The sequence below is a fragment of the Nanorana parkeri genome, unplaced genomic scaffold, assembly GCF_000935625.1.
Source record: "Nanorana parkeri isolate BGI_ZX_2015 unplaced genomic scaffold, ASM93562v1 scaffold124, whole genome shotgun sequence".
Classification (NCBI taxonomy): Eukaryota; Metazoa; Chordata; class Amphibia; order Anura; family Dicroglossidae; genus Nanorana; species Nanorana parkeri.
In genome coordinates, this window is record NW_017306392.1 from 1276418 (window position 1) to 1289661 (window position 13244).

Genomic DNA, 13244 nt, shown 5'->3' on the forward strand with positions numbered 1-13244 from the left:
GCACCGCAGCCTCCGACGGCCGGGCCGCTTCTCCCTCGCCCCTGGCCACGCCTCCTCGCACACCCGGCAGCGCGCCGCTGATGGGGCCTGAAAGCGAGCTGCCGGGTGTACGAGGAGGCGTGGCCAGGGCCGAGGGAGAAGCCCGACTCCTCCCCCCTTCCCTTCGTTAGCCGACAGAGCCACTCGGGGAAGGGGGGAGGAGTCCGGTGACGACGATGTCCGTGACGTCACCGGATCTCCGACGGAAGACCCGGAAGCCGGCGGAGAGGTGAGTAACTTTGATCGATCAAAATAATTTTGATCGATCAAAGAAATTAACGATTTATTGACGGCACACCCGAAAATATCTCACGGCACACTAGTTTGCCGCGGCACAGTGGTTGAAAAACGCTGGTCTAGAGGCAAGGTATCGGCCCTAGGTCAGATGCATTATGGATTAGTGCGTGTAAGTGTGGAAAACCAGAGGGCATCAAATTGCTTAAGTTTATCATTGTTAGGGGCTATAGTCCTCTCAAAGTTGTAATGGAGTTGTACTAAATGTGTGAGGTGGGCAGTGGAGGGAGGGAGCTTCAAGCATTTTCCAATTTCTGGCAATAAGGAGATGTGCTACAAGTAGGACGTGAGTAACAACAATTCTGCAATTCTGCAGCCGGATCCCCAAGTTCAGAATTACCAAAGCAGGGGTGGGGTCAACTTTGGCTGAGCTTACGGCGCTAATAATGTTAAAGACCTCTATCCAATACCCGTGAAGTAGAGGACAGTCCCAAAAAGTCCAGCACAGGGCAGAGCATCCCCTATAGAATATAGCCAATCTATAAGGTGTGAGGTACCAACGTTGCGTGATTTTCAGGGTCAGTTCCCAACGATTGATGCACTTGGTTGCCAGGAAGGTCGTTTTAAGAGCTGCAATCCACTGGGTCGGGGAGTAGGGGTAACACAAGTCTGTCTCCCATTTTTGGAACGGGAGGGACTTAGTAAAAAATAGTTTCTCCTGCAACGTGCCATAAACAAGGGATATGCCCCTTTCCTTGGAGTGTGGTAGAACTTCCAAATGTTAGTGGGAAACCAAACTTCCGTTGGTTTACCTGGTCCTATAAGGTGGCGAATTTGCAAATAGCGGAACAGCTGTTTGGGCAAGGTTGTATTGCCCACATAGGTCGGTAAAGGATCTGAGTTTGCCTCCGGCATAGAAATTGGCTATCGAGACTATGGAGTTGGAGCGCCAAGTCTGGAGATCTAGGTCGGGAATTAGTATTTTCAGAATATTAATCAGCTGTGGGAGGCTTGTAGTAGGTTCATTGGCAAAGGACAGCGAGCATACCAGTCTCCAAGCCTCAATGAATGGGGGGGATGGCTTTCCCATCGACTATCCCCCCATTCATTGAGGCTTGGAGACTGGTATGCTCGCTGTCCTTTGCCAATGAACCTACTACAAGCCTCCCACAGCTGATTAATATTCTGAAAATACTAATTCCCGACCTAGATCTCCAGACTTGGCGCTCCAACTCCATAGTCTCGATAGCCAATTTCTATGCCGGAGGCAAACTCAGATCCTTTACCGACCTATGTGGGCAATACAACCTTGCCCAAACAGCTGTTCCGCTATTTGCAAATTCGCCACCTTATAGGACCAGGTAAACCAACGGAAGTTTGGTTTCCCACTAACATTTGGAAGTTCTACCACACTCCAAGGAAAGGGGCATATCCCTTGTTTATGGCACGTTGCAGGAGAAACTATTTTTTACTAAGTCCCTCCCGTTCCAAAAATGGGAGACAGACTTGTGTTACCCCTACTCCCCGACCCAGTGGATTGCAGCTCTTAAAACGACCTTCCTGGCAACCAAGTGCATCAATCGTTGGGAACTGACCCTGAAAATCACGCAACGTTGGTACCTCACACCTTATAGATTGGCTATATTCTATAGGGGATGCTCTGCCCTGTGCTGGACTTTTTGGGACTGTCCTCTACTTCACGGGTATTGGATAGAGGTCTTTAACATTATTAGCGCCGTAAGCTCAGCCAAAGTTGACCCCACCCCTGCTTTGGTAATTCTGAACTTGGGGATCCGGCTGCAGAATTGCAGAATTGTTGTTACTCACGTCCTACTTGTAGCACATCTCCTTATTGCCAGAAATTGGAAAATGCTTGAAGCTCCCTCCCTCCACTGCCCACCTCACACATTTAGTACAACTCCATTACAACTTTGAGAGGACTATAGCCCCTAACAATGATAAACTTAAGCAATTTGATGCCCTCTGGTTTTCCACACTTACACGCACTAATCCATAATGCATCTGACCTAGGGCCGATACCTTGCCTCTAGACCAGCGTTTTTCAACCACTGTGCCGCGGCAAACTAGTGTGCCGTGAGATATTTTCGGGTGTGCCGTCAATAAATCGTTAATTTCTTTGATCGATCAAAATTATTTTGATCGATCAAAGTTACTCACCTCTCCGCCGGCTTCCGACTTAGCGCTGGGGAAAACCATACCCTGCGTTCTGCTTCGGATGTAAGAGGGTATGCCTGTGTTCACTGCCCTAGAGTTCGACTTGGGCGATGATATAGGCAGAGATTGCATTTAACAAGTTTGCTTGTTGTTTTTTTTTGTGTTTTTTTCTTTTAACTTGGTTTTATTCCTGTATGTTTTGCCTACATATGCTGCTGTTACACATCTCGGCTGAGTGGAGATGTTGGATTGGCTCCACATTGTGTATGCATGTAAAATTGATCACAGGCAACTGTTTGTCTGACTGCTTTCTCTTACTGTATTGTATGAAAACTCAATAAAACTTTTAAAAATAAAAAAATATGTACTGTATAAGCTCCCCCCTCACTGCGCCCTCTCCCCCCACATCTCCCGCAGCGCAACTGAAATTAAACAGCGGGCAGTGGTTGAGTGCAATAGCCAGCCTGCATTACACATTCTCTGTCGGATCCGCTGCTTTGCTGATTAACAGCAGGTAGTGGGCCGGTACAATGGCCAGCCTGCTAGCCAATAGCAGGGGGCAGGTGCAATTGCAGACTGGCTATTGCACCCGCCCACTACCTGCTGTTAATCAGCAAAGGAGCAGACCCGACAGAGAACGTTCAATAGCAGGCTGGCTATTGCACTCAACCACTGCCTGCTGTTTAAGTTCAGTAGCCGACTGTGGAATCTAGCCTCTGCCAGATGAACACATAGCCCGGTCACCAGTCACATGGAAAACAAAAGTAGCCACTCTCCGGAAGGAAGGACAGTGTCCGCACCCATTCAGAGATGATCTGAGGATCTACAACCGAGAGTCATGCCTGTTTCTGTCAGAGTCTTGCAATGCTTAATGGCATTTGCACCACTGCTGGAGACCCAGAGTTTGCCTACCCTTGCTCTAAAATTTTGATTTCTCATCACTGTCGGTCTCTCTGACAATGGACTGGGTAAATCTATGTAGCTCGGACAAATACAACAAAAAAACTTGACATGGGTTTTAACCCTTCCCTACTCTATCCAAAAAAAAGAAAATATGTAAACCCAAGATTTAAATGCGGGCCTTGTTGCTCTCCTGTTACCCTGCTTCCCTAGGCATTGACCTACACATGTCTTGTGGTAAGCAGGCTTGTGTAGAAGAAATATCTATTTGTGATGCTCCAACAATAAAAATTTTAATGGAGATTTTTAAATTGTGCAGCTTTCAAGTCAGCTGTCCTTATCCAGCGGTGGTACCGGCGCTATGTGGCCCAGTTAGAAGTGAGAAGGAGATGTACTTGGAGTATCTTCCAGTCCATAGAATATACTGGAGAGCAAGACCAAATCAAGGTAATGTAGCAATAATGGAACTATTCAGTGCCTTACTCAGACATCCTAACTCTCCCGGACGTTCCAGGAGTCTCCCGCTGTAATATAGCGGCTCCCTGACGCCCGCGAGAGAAACATTTTATCCCGGAAAGGTTTACTCTGCTCTATATCACTTCCCGTGGCCACTGTCAAAATACAGGTCCTCTTCTGCTGATTGACAGCAGCAGTGGGTGGGTGAAATAGCCAGCCTGCTATTGGCTATTGCAATTTGAAATGGCATGTCTGCATACTATAAATCATAACTATTAGTTAAAGGTTATAAAAATATACTTCAGTATGGGTAGCAAAATGTCTGTATAAATATGTTTTTCTTAAAGCTTCTTCAGTAGCTCTTACACTATTTGTTCCAAAGTCTTGTTGTTCACCATTCAATGTCAGTGGCTAGTTTACAACACTTAAAGGTCCAACCAGCAAATTAACTTTATTTTCCTAAATCTAAACTCTAGGAAGATATATATAAACAAACATGAGCTCACTTTCCAGTTTTGCTATGTTGTCCTAGATTGTTCACTTCTCCTGCCTTCTCCAAACTCTTCACTCTTTTGTGAATAACCCCCTATATTAAGTATTGGCAAGGGTGAGACCTTAAAGTTATTTCAAGGGTTCCTCCATGTTAAAAGGTTGAGAAAGGCTGAATAAGACACTCCTAGAAGAGGAAAGGGCTATGATGTGCAGGAAGGGAGAGGGCTGTGCTAGGAACTGTAATCAGATTTGCAAAGGCAAGTTTAAAGGCACATTGCAAGTCAGTAAAAGATTGTTTAAGGAAAAGAAAAAATGAAGCAAGTAAGCATTTAAAATACCGTACTTCTTTTGTTTTATTTGCTTTAACCTGCAGGCCTTTATTTGGTGATAGGTTTTCTTTAAATGCTAAAGATTAATATTTGTTTCCTTATTTAATCTCTAAAAGATCAGCCGCAGAAGCCAGGGTAAATGTAATCCAAAATTTATATAAATAAATCCAAGCAGATTCCGAAAAAACAAGTAAAAAAAATGATAAATATCATGTACATCACCGTGAACATCTCCCACGCCAACACCTCTCACGCGTTTCACCATCTGGGCTTAATCATAGCGGTGATTTAGCTTTGATTGTTTTGCCTCTTTGTGACTTCTCTGCTTCAGTCAGGGGGGTAAATGTTATTTAGCCTTACCGTTCTATCAACTTCCTGATTCACCCACTGCCACCCAGCTTCTGACTATGCATGTAGGCAGCTGACACAAGATTGCCAGACTTCAAGTGACTATTGATCCCCTGATCAGTCCATTAAAGCTGAAGAGTCAAACACTGGTGAAGTAAAAAAAAGGAGTCAAATTTAGATCTTTATAATCAAGCCTGCAAAATTATAGTAGTTTAAGACCGAAAATTCAAAATCTTGCATAAGCCTGGTTGTGACTGGTTCTCTTTGAGAGTATCAGCTAAGGCCTACTGCACTTTCAAAACCAATGCGATAACAAAATATCCTAAATTAAAAGGGAACTATGGCCACATTTTTTTTTGGCTATAGTTCTCTTTTGGGTCACAGGAGGACATTTACTAATGTACTGTGACCCAAAGTCAGCAACTAGTGGGCTACTGCCTGCTATATGCAGACAGAGCAAAACCGCGATGCAGCTGGTGAGGATCTCAACAATATTGTAGGGATCCCTCCAGAAAGCTGACTGACAGCTGGCTTGCCCCCCAGTGGCGTAACCAGAGTTATGAGCGCCCGGGGCAGAACATTTTTTTCGCCCCCCCATATTATATAAACATCCACTAGAACTGTACCCCCCACCCCCACACATATTTATCAGCACCTTCCCCGTCTGTCCCTCCAATGAGCGCTGGAGGAACAGAGAGGGGAGGGGGGAATCTATGTGGGGAGCTGTGACTTGCAGTCACTGCTCTCTGCAGGGAGAAGTAGTGAACTGAGCAATCAGCGGTTTGTGATCGCTCAGTTCTGGATCTATAGAGCCGGCATGTGACAGCTGCAGTGTGAAACTCTGGCCCTAACTATTGGGAAGAGTACATTTTACTCTCCCAATAGTTCTCTTTAAACACAGACATGCCTATATGCATATTTATTTACTAATTTATATCTAGATTTTATGTAGGGCCACCATTAGCATAAGTTATCCCTTGGCCCAGATATTGGTTATAGTGGACTTTATATAAAATATGCTTCCCATATAAGCTGTGTTGTCTAGGAAGCAAACATGTTAAGGTGAATGTGTCTGTTCATCTTATCATTATCATCGTTTACTTAGCGATAAGCCTTATTAATGCCTTGGTGACCCAGATTTCCAGGTATGATTCATTCAAGAGACTTTAATCTTGTCAACACACTTCCATGCTCAGCTGATAGATTGGTTTGCTTATATATATATTTTTATTTTTATTATTATTTGCCATAATATGAAGTCAGGCTGAGCATGTGTGTATATTTCTAGTTCATGTTATTTATTTCCTTTGCGCTTGCTTTCTCTAAAGATTGTTTTTAATTTTATTCAGCTTTATGATTTCTTCAACTTTCTCATGGACCATTTCACTCCAGACAAAAAGGAGAGTAAGTATTTTTTCAAGTTAATTGAAGGGTATGTGTCTCTGACTAGTGATGGGCCGACAGTTCGGTTCGAATTCGAACTTTAGAACAACCAAAAAGTTTGAATTCGAACTCAAGCTCAATGCAAGTCTTTGGGGGTTGAACTTTCAAAAACAATTGTTCCCTTTAAGAGGGCTTATATGCAAATTATTGGACATAAAAGGTGCATGGGGATCCGGGTACTGCCCTGGGGGACCGGAATCAATGAAAAAAAAAAAACTTTTCAAAAATACAGTTCATTTGGGTATACAGAAGTAAGCTATGTATACAGGGCCTTCCCTATAATGAGGAAGCCTGAGGCGGTTCGTTGGGGGCAGCTGGGTGGTGGTGGGGACTGCAGGGGGGCAGCCTGTGATGCTCTGTGCAGCTTCCCACCCAGCTCACCAATTGCCTAGCTCCTGGCAACCGGCGACATCAATAAGCTGGTTGGGAAAACAGCCAGAGCCACTTACGGTGTGGTCCCCGACATCTATGCCCCCAACCACCCCACTCAAACTAAAACACAGCACAATGGGCCATTCCCTGCCAGCACCCCCCTTGTGTCTGAATACAATACCCAGCAGGGCAGATTACCCCACCTAGTAGTGTGGATGTGGGAATCAAGTGATATATCACATTCAGTCCGCATGGCTGAATGAGAGAACTCAAAATGTGTATGGCTGGTTTTAGACACTACAGCTACATGAATATGAAGACAACAAAAGTTTGGAAATGCTTGACCAAGCAGAGAGATAATAAGCTTCCAATGCCACAGTTTTAAATTGTACATGGTTCTTGTATATATTGAGCTTCATTGTATCTCTGATTGTTGGATCAATTACCACTGAAGAATAAGAAACACTGCAAGCCTTAGACATGTGGACTGAATAACTCAATCTAGTAGCAACAGTAGGAAAACAGTAACAGTAGGACTAGATGGCTAGGACATTTTGTGTGGAAATCTGTTAGCCGGCCATACACGGTTGGAATTTTGGTCGATTCCTACTGAATCAACTGAGCCAGGCGGAGGATTATTGTCTGAACAGAGACTGCATTCTATCAGATAGGATAACTGGCCGTGAAGACTCCTCCATCCAAGCTGTTGTTGCTAGAGTAGATGGGGAATTTGTTAGATCTCTTATTCAGCATACGGGCTGAACGAGAGTAATTGAATTGAGTATGGCAAGCTTCACTCCCCCGAATTACATACACCCATTTTAAAGTGCCCTTTTACTTTGTACTTTCATTAAGGAAATTTCATCTGCCGTATGTTCACTGAGGAGGAAAGCTTGAAAGACACGGAGTTGGAGAAATACTGTGATTATGAATCTATTAAGGTGCCAGGGACTTACATGGGTCCTAAACTGACCTTTCCTTTAAAGTCAAGCCATGCAGCGGCCTTAGTGGAAGCTTTCAAACAGAAGCAAGTAAGTACAACTTAAAGGAGAACTACGGGGTACACCTTTTTTTGCATTTTTAGTTTCCTTATGATACGGTAATACATTTTGCAATGTACTCCTGTAATCAAAAATGCACCAGCAATATTACACTTCAGTGTAATATTCTGTGCGCAGGGCTAAGCTCTGTGCCGAGAAGCTATCCCGACAATATTGTCTGGATCCTCCTCTCCCATTGAGTGGCAGCAGTTTGTAGGAGCTGATGTGCTTTCATGAGAACCTGTGCAGACGCTCAGGGCACATCCTATCATAGACCTGTCCGTTCACAGGTATAATAACACTAGCACACCCATCTTGCAGTTTTTCTTTCCCCCCCCCTCCCCTCTACTCTCGACACTACTGTCTCCAGACAATACACATCAGCACTAAGACCATCCGTTCAGCTTCTTCCTCACCCTCCTCTCCTCCACTCTGCTGTCTTTGGACATACACAGGGAGAAGAGGAGATAAAGACAGCAGAGTGGAAGGAAGAGGGGGGAGCAAGGACGAAGCTGAACTGATGGTCTTAGTGTTGATGTGTTATTTGTATTGTCTGGAGACAGCAGTGTGGAGGAGAAAGTGGAAAGGGGAAACGATAGACAAACTGCAGGATGGATGTGCAAGTGTTATCTCTGATAGGATGTGCCCTGGGCATCTGCACAGGTTCTAATGAACATGCAGCAGCTCTTACAGCTCCTACAAGCTGCCGTCACTCATTGGCAGAGGAGGATCCAGACAATATTGTCGAGATAGCTTCTCAGCACAGTGCTTAGCTCCACCCACAGTACATTACACAGAATTATAAGCTTATGGTTACAGGGAATACATTGCAAAATGTACTCCTGTATCATAAGGGAACTAAAAATGCAAAAACAAAAGGTATACCTCATCGGTTTCCTTTAATTACTTATTTTAGTGCATCTCAGATTGCACCAGTTCAATGTTTTTTTTGGAAAAAATAAAAGTTTACATGAAGAGATCTCACTCTTAAGTGCCTAGAGATATAAGAAGATTGTGGTGTTAACTTACTGTTAATTTACTAAAGTGAATGTTCTCTTTGGAAAGTGTTAATTTACTTCACCAATTTTTATTGAAAAATGTGTTTTCACTATGAATACGCAAGTATATTCTAGCAAGAATCCTGTTTTATTTAGTGTAGTGTCACTGACTGTCACTACACGATTCTCACCCGTATTGTGGTATAACATATACTGCTGTACTATGAATATAGGATTTTATCCCATTCGTAAATAACAAACTCCAGACTCATTGAAATCATGAGTGTTTGAAAGTGAAGTGTTCTTGGTTGTTGTGTTATTATCTGATTCTCTAACTTTTCCTCCTAGTAGCAGCTCCACGCTCGTTATGTGCTACAGCTTTTAATTGAGACAAGGAAGCATCTCAAACAACTGCCAAATATAAAACACATCACAACAAGTTACAGCAAAGAAATAACCATTTGTGGTAAGAAAATGTTCTTAAAGCTGTAATAAACTCTATCACTTTTTTGAATAGCCTTAGCCTTCTTTCTTTTTAAAACCTTAACAATGCATTTGTCAAATGAGGAAAAGCATAATATTGCAACGTGTATAGATTTAATCATGCTTATTTCAATCTTCAATATCAATAAAACAAAAAACAAAAATTCCTTCAGCTTATACATGCTAATTTATACAATTTCTTCTTATAAGGGGACCTGCATGGCCGACTGGATGATTTGTTTTTGATATTTTACAAGGTGGGTAGTAAGAATAATCATTTTTATGCTACTGTTCTAAAAATGTGCTTATTTTTTTTACTGAACTCACACAAAGTGGTCTATTTATAAAAAAAAATTGCAGGACCATTTGCCCTGCAAATATCTGTAAACATTCGCGCTGTACGATATATATGATAATGAATGTTCTTTAGAAGTGCAATGAATTTTAAATTTTAATATGTATGTAATATAACATTGTAACACAACATGAACATGGAGCATGAATACGGAGAGGGACAGAATGGGGTGTGGTTTAGGAGCAGTTCTGTACCCAGAAGTGCTGAAGTGCTGACAGGGCTGACATTAAAGTTCATTTGCTGCACTGTAATCCAAACCAGTGCTGGTTTGGATTACAGTGCAGCAAATGAACTTTAATGTCAGCCCAAATAGAGACATAGGGGTTGATTTACTAAAGGCAAATAGGCTGTACTTTGCAAGGGAATTTGCACTTAGCAGGGGAAGTTTGTTCTTAGTTTAGTGACTGAGTGGAAGCTCTGCTGACTTCTATCACCCAATCATGTTCAAGAAAAACTACCGTACTTTTTTATTTTTTTATTTTCCTTGCACATGATTGAGTATTCTTTGCAAAATGAAGTTACACCACATTCACTAAGGTAGGGGAAATTTCCTCTGCAGAGTGCAAATTCCCTTGCAGAGTGAACAGCCTATTTGCCTTTAGTAAATCAACCCTATAGGGTCACACTGGAGGATGTGGCTGAAGTTCCACATTATCATATTATTTCATGTGTTTTAAAAGCTGTATTTTATTGCATAGAACGCTTCACCTATGAGTCATATGTAAATATAGATTATGAGATGAAGCATATTGGGAAACTGGACCTAAAATGTTTTGTGTTGTTAAATATAAAAAATATACTTTGTAAACTGTTCTCTTGGTGTTCTTAGAATGGTCTCCCATCAGCAGAGAAGCCTTATATATTCAATGGGGACTTTGTAGACAGAGGGAAACAGTCCACAGAGATCTTAATGATCCTTTTTGCATTCATGCTGGTCTACCCAAAGGCTGTCCATTTAAACCGAGGAAATCATGAAGACTATATGGTCAATTTAAGGTGAGGTCTGCAAAACATGATCCCACAGATATATGTATTTTCAATAAAATGTTAATTTATCTTCTGTTTTTCAGGTATGGATTTACAAAAGAAGTGATGAAAAAATATAAGGTATATATATGAAATTCATTTCTTTAATCCGAACACTATTACAATCAAAATTTACCTTTATTGCCAAACGATTATAGTTATCTTAAAGTTAAGCCTTAGCTGAACAGCTAAAAACACAGAGAAATTACACATATGAGAGCTGTTTTGGCTGCCAAAGGGTTTGTCCACCTAGTCTTAAGATTTACTCAGCCCTACCACATTGTACAGCCCGGCCTAGCAGAGCATACATTCTGATTTTTCTTTGCTGCATATAAGTTATAAGTAGTTTGTACACTACTTGTATCTAAAAATGTGCACGAAATTCAACAAAAGCATACCTTGCAGTGCATAGCAAGGTCCACTTATAACAACCATGTGCCCTCCCCTTTGAAAATTACCCAGTGTTACTAGGTACAAAACAAACCTTTTAAGAAAAAAGTTTTTACACCTACCGCTGTCTTCCACAAGTAACACGTAGGTGACGGTGACATCATACTCCTTCCAGCAAGATCCTAGGGAATACACAGTAGACAGAATCCTGCGAGAAGAGGCTCTTGCAATGGACTGGTCTTCTCACAAGATTTTGCCTGCTCTGCATTCCCCAGGAAACCCCCCATGTCATCACACCCAGTGATGCAGGTTACGGGGGTAAGGTAAGTATAAATCTAACTTTTTTAATGTTATGTACCTAGTAACAGGGCCATGTCTATAATGAGGCAGCCTGAGGCTGTTGCCTCAGGCGGCATCTCTTTGGACCACATGGGAAGACTCCCTTTCTGGCCAGAGCATCCCAGATTGCCAAGAGCCGGGTGGGGAGATGTGTAATGGTGAGATGCAGCAGGAACCAGGAAAGCTGGGAACATGGCTGTAAGTAAATTTTTCACATTTTGGAAATAGGTGAGCTTACTTTATAAGCATGCAGTAGGCGGAATTCAATGATGCTAGTTATTTTTCAAGCTGCATTTTAAGATCAAGCCGGACAGCTGGCTAGCATGTGGCCAGTGTTGATGTGTAACTAAAGCTAACATTTACAGAATAATTTTATTATATATTAAAATGTGAGAGAGTTGCATGCCAGTTTGTTACTTAATGGTGGAGAAAATAAAAAAAGGGGTAAAAGTACCATATTGACTGGATAACTTTTTTTCTTAAGGTGCCCATACACTGCACGATTATCGTACGAGAATCATGGGAACTCCCGCGACCGTACGATAATTGCAAAGTGTATGGAAGGCGTGCAACCGTTTCTACTGTACGGTCTCACGTCTTCCGTCGAACAAGTAGGCTGGAAAACCCGCCGGGAATCGTATGATTCTCGGCGAGTTAGTAGCCTGCTTGTTCGACAACTGGCGAACGTGCTGATGTGCGCACACGCACACTGCCCATTTGCAGTCATCGGAAGCCTGCCCATCACTGCAGTCATCGAAAGCCCGCCCCTCAGGGGGCAGGCTTGCGATGATCGCAAGTACGATCTGCCTGTCCAAGATGGGCAGATCGTAAGTTTTTTTAATTACTTTACAACCCTTGCAAGACTTTTGTCTTGTAAAGTGTATGGCCACCTTTAGAGTGTGTTCAGTGTAAGTAGGAGATGCAAACATAGGCATACGCATAGGGGGAGCCGGGTGTGCCTGGACACACCCTAATCACCCCGAGCGCAACACTGAAACCACAGGCACTGTGTTTTCAGTCACTGAGCCGGTGGAGAGATCACGGCATTGTAACCGCCAATAAAGTGTGCAGCAGCACTTGCCACTTACATTCCTCAGTCCTTGGTGCCTGGGAAGCTGCAAGGGAGTGTGGCTGCGGCTTCCCATGCTATCAGGAAGCCGGATGGGTGGTCACATGACCATGTGTGTTTGTACTTTTGTGTGCACACCCTAATGCAACAGGCTGTGCACGCCTATGTATGCATATATATAGGTTCATGTTACACATTTGCAGTATAAGCACAGCATTTACTTAATTTTTACCTTGATTTTCATATTAAAGGTTCATGGGAAGAAAATCCTCAAAATGTTGCAAAGTGTATTTAGTTGGCTTTCTTTAGCAGCTGTGATTGATCAAAAAATATTGATTACTCACGGAGGAGTGTCAGATTCTACTGACTTACAGATTCTATCTAAAATAGAACGACACAAGGTAAGATATATATGTTCTATTTATCATTAACTGACATAAGGCTCATTGCACTGTGACCACAGCCACAAACTACTGGATCCTATAATAAGGGCCGTCCTTATAATGAGGCACCTCTTTGGGTCACTTGGGGGGGGGGGCAGGCAGAGTGGCTTGGCTGCTGTGTTGCAGTGTTTGCAGGTGTGCCTGCCGCCCCCTTTCCGGTCAGAGCATCCCAGGTTGCTAAGAGCCCGCTGGGGAAATGTGAAAGGGCCATATACATCTCCCCGCCTAGCTCTTAGCAACCTAATTTTTCTTCTTGGTTTGTTTATTTTTCCTTCTCCCCCTTCCCAGGCTTCCCCTCCCTTGACCTTTTGTA

General features: G+C 42.9%; 1 protein-coding gene across 1 annotated transcript in view; it reads left to right on the forward strand.

Annotated features, from left to right (window-relative positions):
• PPEF2 (protein phosphatase with EF-hand domain 2) overlaps positions 1 to 13244 on the forward strand; it is a 31587-nt gene that overhangs the window by 7955 nt on the left and 10388 nt on the right. Inside the window, exons 3-10 of the mRNA XM_018553549.1 lie at positions 3668 to 3795; positions 6323 to 6377; positions 7644 to 7819; positions 9178 to 9292; positions 9520 to 9566; positions 10494 to 10660; positions 10735 to 10771; positions 12740 to 12889. Of these exons, the coding sequence (XP_018409051.1) occupies positions 3668 to 3795; positions 6323 to 6377; positions 7644 to 7819; positions 9178 to 9292; positions 9520 to 9566; positions 10494 to 10660; positions 10735 to 10771; positions 12740 to 12889 (875 nt within the window). The remainder of the gene's footprint in view (positions 1 to 3667; positions 3796 to 6322; positions 6378 to 7643; positions 7820 to 9177; positions 9293 to 9519; positions 9567 to 10493; positions 10661 to 10734; positions 10772 to 12739; positions 12890 to 13244) is intronic.